We start from the raw sequence: 18,376 nt of genomic DNA, 5'->3' as shown, positions 1-18,376 counted from the left end.
ATGCGCAGTGACTTGTGTATGTTGTTGCCGTTCAAACCGTCTATAGTGCAGGGGGCGGGCGCTTCGGATTCTTGAGACCATTTGACTGGTCAGTAGATTTGATGAGACGATGAAGTACGATGTGACGTCAAAAAATCTTTGAGCCGTTTTTGGCGGAAGTGACGAAGTACAAGTTTTCAACGCTTTATATATTCTAAATAAGAATTTATGCACGGTTTTGGAGCACACTGCCTTATAAATTACTTTAAGACTAACATATTGATACTAACACTCAAATTATTTTAAATGTTGTTGTCATGGGGGCGTGAAGTGCTTGATTTCAAAATATCCAATCAGGGCCACAAATCTCTGTACGGGATACTTGCTGTTTTTCCAGGGCGGAGCTGGTCAATGATATGGGAGGGGAGAAAAAACTCCCTTTGGTCATTTTTTCCTGTTTGTTGGAGCGACCCTGTTTAGCGCTGCTTTTAACGATGGATGCGCGCAAAAAAAGGAAGGATAATATCGTTATGGACGGCTCGGAGAAATGCGTGAATAGAGATGAAGAGCAACACGAGAAGAAAGAATGGGATGAGTCATCGGACAGTGAAAGTGTAGCTTCTAGCGTGGACTCTGCAGTGGAGGAGATGTCCAGCGATTATCTCGAAACCCTTCTGGATGAGTAAGTTAACTACCCTATACCTATACGAAAAGTGTGCATGCAAAAATCACACGTGAATGAATGATTGATCGAATGAGACATAGATTTAACTGTTAATTTGTCTCGCTTGGATTCTAATCAATTCAAATCACGCAATGAATGAATGAACACGTGTACAAACATACACCTCTAAGGGGGCTTGCTACCTGTCCTTTTTTCCTCCTCGAGAAAAAGTATTTTTTTTCTGGGGATTTTTTTTTAAATTATTATATACAAATGAATATAGCATGTGTGTGCGTGCGTTTGCGCACGTCTGGTTCGGAAATATTTATATGCTTTTCTAAGCTCCATATCTTCGCTAGTTTTTACACATTTTGACAAAAGGCATTTCAGATGAATAGGATAAACTAAATATCCCAAGCATATCACCACCAATGTTGCCAAGTCTGCGGTTTTCGGGTTGAAGCGACCCCAATAACGTGATATTTACCCCCTGGGATGCAAATTTTACCCCCAAAAAACCCAAGCATTTTATCACCCGGTTCGAGATTTTTACCGGAGCAGTTGGGATTGCTCTGGGCTAGATTTGAGTAGCAAAGAACTTCCCCCACCTTACATATACCTAAACCAACCCATCCCCCCACCCCTAAACCCAACTTTCTCCACCCCCTAAATGTGGATCCATACTGGAAACTTTCCTCTAGTTTTTAGTTAATGACTTGAATTAAAAGTCATTTCCCTTTAAATGTAATGTTTGTTGATTTGGAAGTGTTATATATTATAATAACACCAAAAACTAAAATAAATTATTAGTGAAAATATGACTCTCTCCTTTGTGCAGTAATTTATTCTAAATATATACTTGAAACTAGCATAGAAGACATTCACATTGTGTAATGACCATTGTCTCTACGTGAACTGATTCTTCTGTAAACATCTGTTGAAAGTGAAATGTCATGATGCATTTGGATGGGAGGGATTTAAAATAAATTGGTAAGTCAAAATTATGTTAATATATTTAACGTTTTTTTTTTTTTTTTTTTTTTTTGAGAAAAAAAATGAAAAGGCTCCTCAAAATGTGCATGTCTCTGGCATAGAGTTATTAGCAGTGTAGATTAACTTGCCATTATACATAAGAAACCAATTCAACTGTCTGTAACAGCAAGAGAATAGTGTTTGCATTCTTCCATTATGAGTGTTGTATACACTGTGAAAATTACTATAACAATCAAATTGACTGTCCTGACTTATTTTTTTTTAGGTTTTGCCATTGAATATTTATTTAGACATTATTAAATGCTAGAATTTAACAAATTAAGTTTTTTTTTTTTTTTTTTTTTTTCAAAATATTAAACTTTAAAAGGTTTATTTGCAGTTTGGCCTAACGGTTAGTGATTTGGGCTTGTAACCTGAAGGTCATGGGTTTGAGTCTCAGCACTGGCGTAGGTGGAGGGAGTGAATGAACAGACTTGTGCACTTGGATGAGATAAATGCAGAGCATGTTTTCTGAAGATCGCTCACCATATTACTTACAACGCCAAACATGTTTAGAAAGGTGTTCATTATTTCCAACGTGTAGCAAGTTTGTGCGAATCGTGATATCCCAAAAACATGCATGGATGTTATATATTCTCGTTCCAATCTTTGGTGCAAGACCTGGGTGTGTCATACATCCAAAAATTTATTTAAGGACCAAGTGTGGTTAATTTAATCGCTACATTTTGTGTTATTATAATCACACATTTCAATACAGCTGTAATGCGCACATACAAAACCTAGAAAAGCTATACCACCTTATTGAAAGCCACATTATAAGGGATATAAATTCAAAATGTAGCGTAACTCATTTGTTGTAGCAAGTCCAGCACGTATGCAATTATATATTTTTTTTCTTCTTGCCTCATGCAAAAGATTTTCAGATGATAATGATGATGATGATGATGACTGGTATCCTGAGGTCACTCCACGAAAAAAGAAGAGATCTGGTCTGTCTTCTGTATCACCATCTCCAGCAAAGTCTTGCAGGTCTGGATCCCCTGCCTCTGTGCAAAGCAGCAAAGGGAAAGCTAGGAAAAGCAGCACGAGGCGATCCCTACCTTTCTCCAATAACATCTCTGAAAAGAAGTGGAGAAGTGTAGATGAGCCTGACATCGAGCCGACACAGCCAATATTCAGACCTAAAAACACACCCGGCCCACAGTTAATCTCCACTGCAACATGCAGTCCTCTGCAGTATTTTGAGTTGTTCTTTTCAAAATCAGTGCTAAAGACCATTTTAGAAAATACAAATGCGAATGGAGCCATGCGTCAAGATGGAAAGAAGATGCCATGGGAGGATATTACAATCAAAGATCTGAAGTCATTCATAGCACTGGTTATTTATATGGGAGTGCTGAAATGCTTCTCGCTGACAGACTACTGGAAAACATCAGACTTATACAGTCTGCCTTATCCTGCACGAATCATGACTGGGAAAAAATTTCTTACAATCAGTCGGGCTCTCCATATTAGTGATCCCAAAGTGGATGCAGAGAATGACAAGAAGAGGGGAACACCTGAATACGACCGTCTGTGTAAGATCAAACCGCTGTACCAGGACATCAGGGACGCCTGCAGAGCCTCTTTCCATCCCTTTCAGAACATTGCCATTGATGAACGAATGGTGGCCTCAAAGGCTAGAAATGGACTCAAACAATACATGAGAAACAAACCGACAAGATGGGGGTACAAACTGTTTGTACTGGCGGATTCCCTCTGTGGCTACACATGGGACTTCTTCATTTATGAAGGAAAGGCCAATGTGGTGGAGAGCAAGGGTATTAGCTATGATTCTGTCATGATTCTGGCAAATGAAAGGTTGTTGGGAAGCGGCTACAAGCTGTTTGTTGACAACTTTTACACCAGTCCCAAACTTTTCAGAGACCTGCTCCGTAAAAAGATCTGGGCTTGTGGCACGGTTCGCTCTAACCGCATTGGCCACTCAAAGACACAGGCTCCTCGTGGCAATATTCGCTGGTTTAGGGAAGAAGATCTGCTGTTTGTTGAGTGGAAGGACAAGAGGGACGTGCTGATGTGCTCCACCTTTCATAAAGCCTTTAATGGGGACACCATAAAGAGAAATGTGAAAGGAGCCGATGGAGTTTGGGCTCCTCAGGAATTCCCCGTTCCAGCCGCAGTACTGGACTACAACAAGTCAGTAGATTTCTTTCAGTGGTGTGAAGATTGTTCTTGTACCTTTTAAATTACATATCTTATGATGAATTAATGAATTTTCCTTATTGCAGGCACATGGGAGGAGTGGATCTATCTGACGCACTTATAGGGTATTACTCGGTTCTGCATAAGACACAAAGGTGGTATCGGACCTTCTTTTTCCATTTTGTGGACATCGCTGTAGTCAATGCCTTCATTCTGCACCAGCAGATGGCCAAGATGAAGAACGAGAAGCCTATGTCCCAGAAAGCCTTCAGGGAGGCGCTTGTAAATGAGCTTGCATCTCCCCCTCCACCAGTACGTGCGACTCTTACCCCATACTCCCATTTGCCCAAATACATCAGTGGGGACAGCACCAGTGGAAGACGAAGATGCAAAGTTTGCCAGAACAAAACTCCAGTCATGTGCGTGACTTGTGAAATACCTTTTTGCTTCGTTCCTAAGCGTGACTGTTTCACAAAATGGCATAACCCAGATAGCAGTAGCGAGAATGAGAACGATTAATGACTAAAGTAGTGGGATTTTGTGTCTAGTGTGAAACTCCTAGATGAGTGCAACATCAAGCACAAGACAATACTCAGAACTGGAGCATGACATTTTCATACTAGTGTGAATTGGTCGTAAATTGGTCACAGATTTGGTGATGTACTGGGGGTTTGTCGCAGACTGTGGAAATCTGTCCAGAACTGCAAGATCCAACCAAAAATCTTGTAGTGTGAGCCCGTTGTTGTGTCGACGTCTGTTCCCACTATGTTTCCCCTCAGTTTAGCAAAGGTTTGGAAGGCTTTGCAACTGTGTTGTACATGTATGAGATATAAATTGAAATAAATGTACAACGTAATTCTACCTCTAACAATTGTATATTTCTTGTTCTTGTGTGTGCTTCTCAATCTCAGTTTAAAATAGTTTATTGGAATTTTATATTTATATAGAGCGAGAGAGAGAGTGCAATTGTATAATATATAATACAATGCATAGGCCTTTTATGCTTTTGAGGATATGTGGTACTTTACCTATTTACCGTAGAAATGTTCCACTACATCATTAGCTTGCATAATTATGTTTTTATGAAAAAAAATCACTTAAATGATAATCAAATGTAAAATTTGAGTTGTATCTGGATATGATTGAACTTCTAGGAATACAGGCAGCTTCTAACATTTATCAGACCGATGCTTAAATAATCGCCAATTTTTATCACGTTATAATGTTTATTATATATTTAGGTATTAGGTGTTTGAAGAGATCTCGCAAGATCCGATGTGCCTCGCGAGATCTGACTGGTCTTGCGAGAATGTGCCGATATCCTCGTCCAGACCGTACACACATATTTGCATTACACTCCCTTTTACCTGAGGTGGTTTTTAATATATATTATATTCACATCAGGCAAGTGGACGCATGGTGAGCGGGGAAATTACGAAGTGTAGTTTTTATCCAGTCACAAAAACAGAATTTAACGTGTAATGTCATAGATTTTGTTAAACTTTGAATTAATAAATCAATCAAATGTTGGTCATTTCACTTAAATCTAATCTCGATATGTACGTTATCTACGTTATCTGCATGAACAGCTCTTTCTCCACCTTCAATACCACGACTTAGGTGACCTTGAGCAAGGCATCGAACCCCCAACTGCTCCCCGGGCGCTGCAGCATAAATGGCTGCCCACTGCTCCGGGTGTGTGCTCACAGTGTGTGTGTGTGTTCACTGCTCTGTGTGTGTGCATTTCGGATGGGTTAAATGCAGAGCACAAATACTGAGTATGGGTCACCATACTTGGCTGAATGTCACTTCACTTTCACTTTCACTTTCACTTTAAATATCAAGCCGCAAAAGTAAATTGCTCTGGTCTAGATTTGAGTAGCAAAGTACTTCCCCCACCTTACCTAAATCAACCCCCCACCCCTAAACCCAACTTTCTCCACCCCCTAAATGTGGATCCATACTGGGAACTTTCCCCCTAGTTTTTAGTTAATGACTTGAATTAAAATAGTCTTTTCCCTTTAAATGTAATGTTTGTTGATTTGGAAGTGTTATATATTATAATAACACCAAAAACTATTATAATAGTTTCATTTAGTAACTTACAAATACTGAAGCGATTCTCACGGACTTTATCGTCTCACGAAATTGAGGACGGAAACACATGAACAATATCTCCAGAACTGCTCAGAGAGTCACTTTGTGTGCATTTTACCATTTGATTAAGTAAAATTAGTGTCATATCACATACACAGAACTGTAAAAGTATTCGCAGCAACCCGTCAAAATTCGCTACTAGTATTTTTCAGTAGAATGTACAAAGCCTACTGTTACTTATATATTAATATATATATATATATATATATATATATATATATATATATATATATATATATATATATTAATATATATATATATATATATTAGTGCTGTCAATCGATTAAAAAAAATTAACTAATTAATCGCACAATTTTTTTTTAAATTAATCGCGATTAATCACAATTAAAAGACTGAAACTTTTTGGATATGTAAATGTAAAATGTAAATAATTAATGTAAACTCAAGACAAAGAAACTATTTAAATTCAAAATATGATTGTTTATTGGAATTTTTGTTTAACTTGTAACACAGATTTTCTCATGTAAACAACATACCTGCAATAAACCATCAATATCCTCCAAATTAACTGTTGGCTTGAAAGCCATATTTATCACAGAAATAAAAACACAGGCATGTAAGTACCATTTGAATTTCAAAACAATCAATGCCAATAAAAAACAAAAATGATTTCCATGTTGAATTCTAAGTGGACTGCAAAAAAATTCCAAAGTATAGTCATTGCCAGTGCTTTAAGTGGGCCGATACGCACCAGTACTTAGTACCTTCACTTCCAAATATAGCTCTTGAGCGTACCGCCACCTCTCCGTGCGCCCAGAACGTGCTTGTAGCGTACCGGTACGCTCATTTGGACATCTGTTTTAATAGAGGTTTTAATCTTTTACCTGCACTGCCGATTTTCAGAGCGCCCTTCACAATGCAAGCTTCCTAATTCATCCCACCCAGAGCAGAAACTACATTACCCATTCACCCTTAAGTTATACAAGTGAATAGCGCATGTGCAGTGGTGGACAAAGTACACAAATCAAGTACTTGAGTAAAAGTACAGATACGAATAATAAAATACTACTCCAGTAAAAGTAAAAGTACTCCTTTTTCAATTTTACTCAAGTGAAAGTACAAAAGTACTCAATTTTGTATGTACTTAAGTAAAAAAGTACTGAAAGATAGATGTTTGCAATTTTATATAGGCTAATTTAATTTTATATTAGCACTTTTTTTTTTTATAATCCTACTGCTCAAAATACCTTTTTCCAAAATAACCATGGAGTCTAGATATATTTTTGTTGTTGATATGGACTACGCTTACGAGAGTAATGTTCACTGTGAAGCTTACACTGTGATGTACCTGAGAGAAAACAGATGATAATCTGATCTTCACCAGTAAGAAAAAAGTATTTTAAAGTTTGTGGTTTTACAGAACACCTCAGTTATATATGACAAGATAATAAGGCCTGCAGTTAGGAAGAACATCTTAAGGAAAATATAATTTATATTTTCTTAATAATTTTTTTCCTTCTCAAACCTTGTCTGCGGTGTAAAAACACCCCTGGCCAAACGGGGTGCATCTCTTCCCCTCTTTGATAATTACTGTAGTTACCATGTTCTGAACATCACATCCTTTCTTTTCTCCCCAGATGTAATCTATCTATCTATCTATCTATCTATCTATCTATCTATCTATCTATATATATATATATATATATATATATATATATATATATATATATATATATATATAGATAACCACCTATATATATATATATATATATATATATATATATAGGTGGTTGAATAAAAATATTTGGACATTATTTATAAAAATTACCTCAAGTTAGCACCAGCAAGCCTGCTAGACATTTAGCATCAGCTAAAATATTTACTTATTTTCAGTACCGTTCTGAATAAACATTCATGTCTGTCTAACGTTACTCGTCTAAAAAAAAAAAAGCCTCAAGTCCAAATATTCATTTATCACCAATTAACTGTTTGACAAACACTTCCTGCTTCGAGATCTGAATTAAAAAAAAAATATCAAACATGCTCCGAGGTGCCGATCTGAACCAACGGAGTCGCGAACATGCTCCGAAGTCCTGATCTGAATCAACCGAGTCGCGAACAGGCTCCGAAGTGCCGATCTGAATCAACCGAGTCGCGAACATTCTCCGAAGTCCCGATCTGAATCAACCGAGTCGCGAACAGGCTCCGAAGTGCCGATCTGAATCAACGAACAGGCTCCGAAGTGCCGATCTGAATCAACCGAGTCGCGAACAGGCTCCGAAGTGCCGATCTGAATCAACCGAGTCGCGAACATGCTCCGAAGTGCCGATCTGAATCAACGGAGTCGCGAACATGCTCCGAAGTCCAGAAGTCCCGATCTGAATCAACCTAGTCGCGAACAGGCTCCGAATCGCCGATCTGAAAACTTCGACCAAAGAATGTAAAAAATAATTATATTTCTCTAATAACTCTAACTCTACAACTCTATGAAAGACTCAGATCACGTATCTAAAAATAAATCGCTATAGTAAAAGAGAAATAATAAGAGGAGTGAAGTTTCCTACCGCTCTGCTGTATTTGGTCCTCAAGCGCGTCTTACGGTCCGCGGCGCGTCTCCGCCCCTCACACGCGCGTTTACAGCGCTAAATTAATCATCTTTGCTAATTATTATACATTTACTTCATTGTCAGCTTCAGGTACTTCATTTATTATTGTTCAATGAACTGTTTGAAACAAAAAAAGGTTGTATTTCAGTAATAATTCTAAATTATCAAAATAAAATATATAAAATAAATAATAAAAAATATCATTTTCAGTTTCAGTTCAGTTAATCCTAAATTCCGACATTAATAACTTACTTTTAGCAACATCAGACGCACGCGCTCACAATATCTCACGGTTCCCTATCATAGGTCACTTCGATGCTGCGGTGACGTCACCACGTATGGGAACACCTCCGGTGTGACGAATGTCTGAAGCCCTATACCATCCCGCCAATCCTATTGGCCAAATGGCGCATAGCACCACCCTACGCATGCGCACGCATGATATACCTGGGTGCAGCGCGCCATTTCGCTCAGATTTCATTCCTTCAGGAATAGCGAATCATCTGTGCCCTATCATCTCGCGTTCTCCAGCGATTTTCTTTGAGCAGTGTTTAACTCCTCTTTCGCGGACGCGATGAGTCAACGAAAGGTAAGAGCCGTATATGGGTTTATCACAGGGAGGCACTCATGAGAGATTCGTTTGCAGCCTCTCTCATGTTCTCTCTGTGATAGCCTACGGCTATGGTAAAATAAAGAAAAGTATCCGCGCTCTGGAGTCTATTTCTTCAGTCGCCTCGCGTCTAACCCCCACCGTTCGCTTCTGCGGTCGCCGAGGCCCCGCACGAGGTGTTGGTTAGGGGCGATATGTGCGGCTTGACTATGAGTACAGTGATGCACTGGAGTTTTCCACTTGCTCGCTCTTCCCTACTCGAGCGCGTTAATCAGAGCAGTTTTGCTTTTATACTATGTTGTCTAACCGGAGCTTTTACTCAGAGTAGGCTCTGACCGGCATAAGCGGTTCTCTCCCTCCGAGCGGACAGGAGAAACGCGCTTCCCCTTCCTCAGTGTGCTATTATGTGGCTATCCACGCGGTGGATAAACTACCCTTCTCACGGACCTCCACCAAGAGGTTTCGAGGTCCTGGAAGCAGCCTTATCAGCGCATATCACGAACGGCGCGGGTTTTTGCCACGATTAAGTGACATGGCGGACTGCCATTATATAGCGATGCCGTTTGACTACCTCTCTAGCCGAACGGATCGCGCCAAACTCCGCCGCGACCTAGTCTCGTCTAAGACGTATCGAGTCGGGTCTATTTCGGCAAATTTTATTCTCTTATTACGAGAAGCCTCTCGTTCTTACCCCCACACTCTAACATTGACTGTCTCGCAGCACAAGCACTTCGAGCGTCACTGAACTGAGCTGTTATTTGAGCGCCCCTCAGACACTGCACAATTCAGTCTTCAGAGTTTGAGGGACGGCACAAGAGACTGGCGAATTTGGCCAGTTAATGACGGCTCACACAGCTGCCGCGTTCTCGCTAGCGGCATGGCCCTATGTTTATCTTGTTGGATTAAATCCTGCCGTGGACACGCTTCAGGATTATACACAACGAAACACAGCGAGTTTGACGCATGCATTTCCTTCTATGTTTGCCGGGGTCTGTGCCCTCCACTGAAGAGTGCTGTTGGACTGCTAATGCACATCCAACCCTCTCACTGCAGTCCCCACGCTCTAACATTGACTGTCTCGCAGCACAAGCACTTCGAGCGTCACTGAACTGAGCTGTTATTTGAGCGCCCCCTCAGACACTCTGCACTATTCAGCCTTCAGAGTCTGAGGGACGCCACAAGAGGCTGGCAAAGATGGCCAGTTTATGACGGCTCACACAGCTGCCGCGTTCTCGCTAGCGGCGTGGCCTAATGTTTTCTTGTTGGATTAAATGCTGCCGTGAACACGCTTCAGGATTATACACAACGAAACGCAGCGAGTTTGACGCATGCGCTTTCCTTCTATGTTTGCCAGGGTCTGTGCCCTCCACTAGAGAGTGCTGTTGGACTGCTAATGCACATCCAACCCTCTCACTGCAGTCCCCACGCTCTTACATTGACTGTCTCGCAGCAAAGGCACCTCGAGCATCATTGGATTGAGCTGTTATTTGAGCGCCCCCTCAGACACTCTGCACTATTCAGCCTTCAGAGTCTGAGGGACGCCACGAGAGACTGACGAATATGGCCAGTTATGACGGCTCACACAGCTGCCGCGTTCTCGCTAGCGGCGTGGCCTAATGTTACCTTGTTGGATTAAATCCTGCCGTGAACACGCTTCAGGATTATACACAACGAAACGCAGCGAGTTTGACGCTTGCGCTTTCCTTCTATGTTTGCCAGGGTCTGTGCCCTCCACTAGAGAGTGCTGTTGGACTGCTAATGCACATCCAACCCTCTCACTGCAGTCCCCACGCTCTAACATTGACTGTCTCGCAGCAAAGCCACCTCGAGCATCATTGGATTGAGCTATCATTTGAGCGCCCCCTCAGACACTCTGCACAATCCTGCCTTCAGAGTTTGAGGGACGGCACAAAAGGCTGGCAAAGATGGCCAGTTTATGACTGCTCATACACCCCGCCACGTTCTCGCAATGGCGACGTGGCCCGATTTTTATCTTGGTGAATTAAATCCTGCCGTGGATACGCTTCAGGATTATACACAACAAAACACAGCGAGTTTACGCATGCGCTTTACTTCATGTTCGCCAGGGACTGTGCCCTCCACTATAGAGTGCTGTTGGACCGCTAATGCGCATCCAACACTCTCACTGCCGTCCCTACGCTCTAACATTGACTGTCTCGCAGCAAACAGCGCTTCGAGCAGCATTGGATCGGGCTGTGACGCCAGGCGTAAATAATAAATAATAATCCCTCAGACACTGCGCAATCCAGCTTTCAGATTTCGAGGGGCGATTCAAGGGTCTTACACAGACGACCCGTTTATGACGGCTCGCACAGCCGCCGTTTTAGTTAGCGGCAGAGCCTGATGTTCAATTCGTTGGTCTAATTCCTGCCGTGGACACGTTCAGGATTATACACAACGGGACGCAATAGCTCTTATGCATACACTTCCCCTGTGCACGAATGCCGCAGGCTTTTCCGTGCACGGATATTATGTGTATGACAGCGTTGCAGAAAGCGGAAATTTGAGACTGCTAGTATCGTTTTGGGTCGCGTGGAAAGCTTGCCCGGCATTTCTCAATGGGTGTTACGCACAATTGTCACGGATACACCAATTCGTTTTTTAGAGGCCCGCCTCTTTCCGCTGAATTCTTTTCACGGTGGTAGACTGATGGTAATAGCAGTGTTGTGACAGGAGATGTCAACTCTGCTGAGCAAAGGGGCTATAGAAGTCGTAGACCCCGTACTTCTCAATGCATGGATGTAGCTCTGGCCCCGTTGCGGCTCCAGGGCGTCCGTCTGTTAACCACTTGGACGATTGGCAGTGGCATTCCCCGTAATTTGTCTGGGGTTACTTCACATGCGCCCTTTTCAGTGAAAAGTGGGCGGAAAGACGAAATATTTCACCCCGTTGTCTTCCGCATCCGACGATTTCGGTGACACGGAGTTGTGTGATGTGATTAAAGCTATGGATGCCAACCGAGTTTCTCCTACCGGGGTTCGGGATTTGAGCTTTCCCAGAGACCGTCACGACGGATGCGTCTTTGACCGGTTGGGGAGCTGTTTGTCAAGGGCTACCAGCCCATGGAGTGTGGACAGCTGCACAACGCAGTTGGTGTATATAAACCGGTTGGAATTACTGGCAGTTTTCTGGCTCTCCAGTAATTCGCGAATCAGCTGATCGGCCGTCTTGTGCTGCTCAGATCAGAAAACACAGCGTTTGTCTCATACCTGAATCATTAGGAAGGATTACGCTCTCGCCCCCTGTGCAGGCTGGCGAGACATGTTCTTCTCTGGTCTCAGAGAAAATTTCTGTCGATCCGAGTTGTTCATGTCCCCGGACGTTTGAACTTCGGCGCGGATATGCTATCCAGACAGGCTCTGGAACAGGGAGAATGGAGATTACACCTCCAGACGGTGAATCTTTTATGGCGGATATTCGGCAAAGCGAAAGTGGATTTATTCGCGTCAAACATGACTACGCATTGCCCGCTATGGTTCTCCCTATGTCCCCCATCGCCCCTGGGCGTGGATGCATTAGCTCACAGCTGGCCTAGGACCAGTCTGTATGCTTTTCCTCTGATTCGTTTGATCCCAGCGGTATTATGCAGAATACGGCGGGACAGAGTGGAACAGCTGCTGCTGGTGGCTCCGCGATGGCACACGCAGCCGTGGTTTGCGGATCTGATCAGTCTGCTAGCGGGCTCTCCGTGGAGATTACCCTCAGACAGGATTTATTATCACAAGCACAGGGGCTGATTTGGCACCCGAGGCCGGATCTGTGGAAACTGTGGGCGTGGCCACTGAGCGGAGTGCATTAGTATGTCCCGGTCTTTCTGTTGAAACCACTGAGACTATATTGAATTCTAGAGCAGCTTCTACGAGACGCTTATATGCTTTCAAGTGGAGACTGATTACAGCCTGGTGTGGCAATCGTAATGTTTACTGCCCAGTGGCTTCAGTGCTGGAGTTCCTCCAGGATTCTTTTTCGGATGGCGTAACACCAGCCACTTTTAAGGTTTACGTGGCAGCCATTTCAGCTTACCACGAATACATAGGCGGTACCTCTATGGGGCGTCATCCACTAGTTTCTCGTTTCATACAGCGTGCGCGACGACTGAGGCCTTTCCGCCCTGTGCGAGTTCCTTCATGGGATTTATCCATTGTGTTGCTAGGTTTATCAGGGCATCCGTTTGAGCCCTTGGAGACCGTATCGGATAAATTCTTGACACTGAAGACACTTCTTCTCATGGCTTTATCCTCCCTCAAGAGAGTTGGGGATTTACAGGCTCTTTCTGTTTCACCCTCATGCATGGAATTTGCACCGGGCTCTGTGAAGGTGCTGCTGCGGCCCAGGCCTAACTATGTTCCTAAGGTCGCATCCAACCTCTTTCGCTTTCAGCAAGTGTTCCTGGAAGCTTTTTCACCTGCTGAGGCTGGGTCAGGAGATCTAAGTCTTTGCCCTGTGAGAGTTTAAAGACTTATGTGGATCGTACAGCCCCTTGGCATGAATCTGACCAGCTGTTTGTCTGTTTTGGACATAAAAGTAAGGGCCATGCGGTTACAAAGCAGCGCATGTCCCATTGGCTGGTGGAGGCAATTTCTTTGGCCTATGAGGCGCGCGGACTCGCTTCTCCCTTAGGAATTAAGGCTCATTCCACTTGAGCTGTGGCTTCTTCTCAAGCTTTTCTCAGTGGATCTTCTATGGATAATATCTGTGCTGCGGCAGGATGGTCCTCACCGAGCACTTTTATCAAGTCCTACAGTCTGGATGTGAGTATGGCTCCTGGCTCCCGGGTTCTCTCCGCTTGAGCAGATGCTTCCTCGGATCTCAGTTATCAGGTACGTCAGGCGTTTTGGTATATCGTTCCCATACGTGGTGACGTCACCGCAGCATCGAAGTGACCTATGATAGGGAACATCTCGGTTACGTATGTAACCTTGGTTCCCTGAATAGGGAACGAGATGCTGCGGTTCTGGCCGTTCCGTACCTTGATAATTTCTTCATCTTCAGTCATGAAATCTGAGCGAAATGGCGCGCTGCACCCAGGTATATCATGCGTGCGCATGCGTAGGGTGGTGCTATGCGCCATTTGGCCAATAGGATTGGCGGGATGGTATAGGGCTTCAGACATTCGTCACACCGGAGGTGTTCCCATACGTGGTGACGTCACCGCAGCATCTCGTTCCCTATTCAGGGAACCAAGGTTACATACGTAACCGAGATGTTCTTACTTCTGGAGACTCACACTAAACGGTTCATTTGAATCAGTGAGTGGTCGACTCCAGAACAGCTGCAATCGGATCATTCTAATTCGTAAACGAATCGTTTGGTGCGATTCGCGATCCGATTTAAAGGTTTATTTTGAAAAGACTCAGTTCGTTCATGATGAATCAGACACCGCTTCTGAGTGTCGGAGCACGTGATATATTAGAGGGAGTAACGATATGTTTTATGAAATGTAGTGAAGTTAAAAGTACGATCTTATGCTTTGGAATGTAGTGAAGTAAAAGTAAAAGTTACTCAAAATAAAACTACTCCAGTAAAGTACAGATACTTGAAAAATTTACTTAAGTACAGTAACGAAGTAAGCTACTCCGTTACTGTCCACCACTGCGCATGTGTCGCTTTTCCCACTGTTAAGTGTCAACAACTCAACGTGGCCGGAGAAGGTGTGTGAAACTCGTTGTGAGTTATACTAAAGCAAAATCTTGAGTATTTATTGTCTGATAAACATTAAAAACTGTCTGCGGAGGTTGAGTCGTCCTGCAGCCCCCGCTGGCTGTTCATTGGCTGCAGCATCTTTTTTCTAAGTTGTAAAAAAATACCATAGACGGCAAGGCACAAATTTAGATATTCATTTATCTAATTAATCTATAGCCTATGCACAAAGACAATATGATCTTTTTGTCCCCTTTTTGTTTTAAAGCTTGATGAAGAGAGCGCAAGTTGCTGCAGCTGCGAGGAGGACAGTGATGCACGCGTACAGGAGTGATTGACAGTTCGCGGCACTGTGTACAAAAAATACTCTGCTACACAGTGTTAATTTCGTTGACTAAATATTTTCGTCATTATTTTCGTCACGAATATATTTTTGCCGACGAAAACGAAACGAAAACTAAAATAGAAGGCACTGATGGAGACTAAAACTATGACTAAATTGATTGACATTATCGTCAACGAATAAAGGACGAGACGAAAATAGACTGTGACGAAAATCAAATCAGCAGACGGGAGAGATGCGAGGAATGAGCAAAAGAACCGGCAAAACAGAACAGACTGCATGAGAGAAGAGAACCAATCAGAGCCTGACTTATTGAGACGTGAAGCGAAGGTTTTCAGTTTTTATGAGCTCCCGGGAAGTCGGCATTCGAAGAGGTGATAGGGACTTTAAGCAACAGCCTCTGGTGGAACGGCAACGCCATTCTGGCGTTGTATTGCGCCTGCGCGAATTTAACTGCTACTTTGTGACGTTCTAATTTAACGGTCTACTACGGGAGAACAGCTGATTTGCCGGAGTCGCTACAACGTGAGAGGTTAGGTAAATAAATGTTATGTTTTTAGACTTATTTACATCATACAATATTAAAAACTCCTCTTCTGACAAAAGATTGTCATTTAACGCCAAAAGCAATCCTTCTCTTGCTTTTTTAAATTATATATTTTTTTGGATCTCAATAAATGAATTAATGCTGCGTTGCGCTGTTCTGTTTTACCGTTGCTTAGTGACTTTTACGTTCTTGGCTACAGCGGTGTGACGGCAAACTTCCGGTCGCTGTAGCCGTTCCATTCGCAGCTGTTGCTTAAAGTCCCTACTGTCTAAAAGAGCGACAAAATGTCCACAGCTCACTTCACGTTTGACGACGAACAAAACAAAACAAAGTGTAAAGTACGCGGAGCGCTCATTCGTGGCAAGAACACAACCAATTTGAAAAGACATTTACAGACGAGCCACCCGGACATTTTCTCAAATGTAATTTCACAACGATGTTCTTTTGTTTATTGAGCTAAGCAAAATTGGAATAGTGCAGTGCGTAGATGTTGTAGCATTAAATATTACGAACTGAAAAGTACTGTAAAATAGCCCCTTCTTCAAATTAGATGAGAGCACAATACTAATACGTAATATCATGATAAATACATTTGATTAATACTAATGTTTAGTATATTTTATAATGTTCTACTTGTTGACAATATCACAAATATTTCTATATTAGTCATGTGAAACATGAATGTTCACATCCTATCATTATACATACAAATCTAGCAATATTGTAGTATTTAAAACATACAATATTGCTAGACAAATGAATACCTTATAAAATCTTGTTACTTTTTTTATCCACCCAACTTATTAAATATTTACTTTAAATGTATGCACTTATTGTTCAGCTCAGCTGTAAGCTTTAAGGTCCTGGACCTAACGTTATTTTTCTTTTATTGATGGTCAATTGGCAGCTAGTTATTGTTTACATTATCATGACAGTGTTTGTTGCTGCATAAAAGCTTTTGAATCGAAATAAAGACACAGTTGTGTTGAAATATAGTTGAAGTAGTGTTTTATATATTTTGGTTAAGTTTGTTTCCTATACCAGCTGTAAAAAATTGTCTAGTAAATCTGTTATTGATTTTAGTCTTATTTTAGTCGACTAAAATACCAAGCAATTTTAGTCGACTAAAATACCAAGCAATTTTAGTCGACTAAAATAAGACTAAAATTAAAACAAATCAGATGACTAAAACTTGACTAAAACTAAAAAGAATTATAGTCAAAAGACTAAGACTAAAACTAAATTAAAATTTTGTGTCAAAATTAACACTGCTGCTACACAATTATTTCGTTATTTTCGTTTAAGCTTATTAACGTTAGCGTTACAGAAAGGTCTGATTTACGCACTGTTACAGTCATTGTTTTTTTTTTTTTTAAACAATGACATTTGAGTTCATGATTTTAATGTTGCTGTTTCTTGTGGCAGACTAATTGAAGAGTAATGTTTCTTGTGGCAGACTGAAGAGTAATCCGGCAGAGTTTTATACTGAAACTTTCCGTCTAAAAGTCCTTCCTTGGTCTTAACCATATTTCTTTGCACGTTGAACACACATAGGCCACAACTGGAAATAAAAAAAACTGCAACCGCGTTAATTGCGTTATTTTTTTTTTAACGCGTTAAATATTTCAAATTAATCGAATGCGTTAACGTGCTAATTTTGACAGCACTAATATATATTAATAATAATATTTTATTAAAAAATTTTTTTGGATTAAATCACAACATTTCTTCCATGTTTTAATTTGAATAGTACTTCCCCTTTGTATGAAAAATCACAAGGTTACTTTAAGAAAAAATAAAACACAGAATTTGGTAACAAAAGAAAATATAAATAATATAAGTTCATTTTTTTCTCCTGTGTGTACATTATGAGGAAAAAAACAACTTAAATGATTTTAGCAAAAGGCTGCAATATAACAATAATTTAAGTGAGTCTGAATACTTTCCATACCCACTGTAAATGTTATTTTATAATATTTTACTTAATTTGACATGCCTAGTTGATAAAATTTTATTTGACACTTAAAAAGTAGTTGAGAAATTAATTGGAAAAAATAGTAATTTTGAAAAAGAATATATATATATATTTTAGATTTAGGAATAAATCATATGGATTTCATAAAGCCCTAACTATCCCTCATCCTTGCTGTGCCCCCCAGTTTGGAAACAACTGCTTTAATCTTTAAAATGGATTTTATAATATTATATAATATTTTACATGTTTATTATATACAATATATATATATATATATATATATATATATATATATATATATATATATATATATATATATATATATATATATATATATTTTTTTTTTTTTTTTTAAATTGGAAATCAGTTTATTAAATAATAAACTTGACCGACTGCTTCACTTTAATTTCCACTTTAAAGGGATATTTGTATTTTATTTATTTTTATTTACACTATTTATAATTTATTACTTGCCTGTCAGTTGAGTCTGTTGCAAAAATCTTCTGCAGTGTTTACATGTTATTACTGCATCAAATGTATAAAAATATATGTTTGATTTCATAAAGTTCAAGCTGATTTCAGAATGCACCCAATAGTTTTTTTGCATTTTGTGTAAAATACAATTTTCCCTATATATTTCATCATTGAGGATTTCTAAAAAAAAAAAAAAAAAAAAGA

At 40.7% G+C, this 18,376-nt stretch overlaps 1 protein-coding gene across 1 annotated transcript; it reads left to right on the top strand.

Moving 5' to 3' along the window:
• The first annotated feature begins 409 nt into the window (after positions 1–409).
• Positions 410–4,706, top strand: LOC113080543 (piggyBac transposable element-derived protein 4-like). The gene is made up of 3 exons (XM_026252695.1): positions 410–661; positions 2,552–3,832; positions 3,925–4,706. The coding sequence occupies exons 1-3, from the start codon at positions 474–476 to the stop codon at positions 4,355–4,357; spliced, it is 1,902 nt and encodes a 633-aa protein (XP_026108480.1). The 5' UTR covers positions 410–473; the 3' UTR covers positions 4,358–4,706.
• The last annotated feature ends 13,670 nt before the right edge of the window (positions 4,707–18,376 follow it).

Source organism: Carassius auratus, unplaced genomic scaffold (assembly GCF_003368295.1).
Source record: "Carassius auratus strain Wakin unplaced genomic scaffold, ASM336829v1 scaf_tig00031568, whole genome shotgun sequence".
Classification (NCBI taxonomy): Eukaryota; Metazoa; Chordata; class Actinopteri; order Cypriniformes; family Cyprinidae; genus Carassius; species Carassius auratus.
This window is presented reverse-complemented; position numbering and strand designations above follow the sequence as displayed.

Bases quoted from the DNA above. Each gene is read 5' to 3' on its own strand.
- LOC113080543 (XM_026252695.1), top strand. From the start codon at position 474: ATGGATGCGCGCAAAAAAAGGAAGGATAATATCGTTATGGACGGCTCG. The intron at 662-2,551 runs GTAAGTTAACTA...CTCATGCAAAAG, and splicing joins CTCGAAACCCTTCTGGATGA to ATTTTCAGATGATAATGATG. The intron at 3,833-3,924 runs GTCAGTAGATTT...TCCTTATTGCAG, and splicing joins GCAGTACTGGACTACAACAA to GCACATGGGAGGAGTGGATC.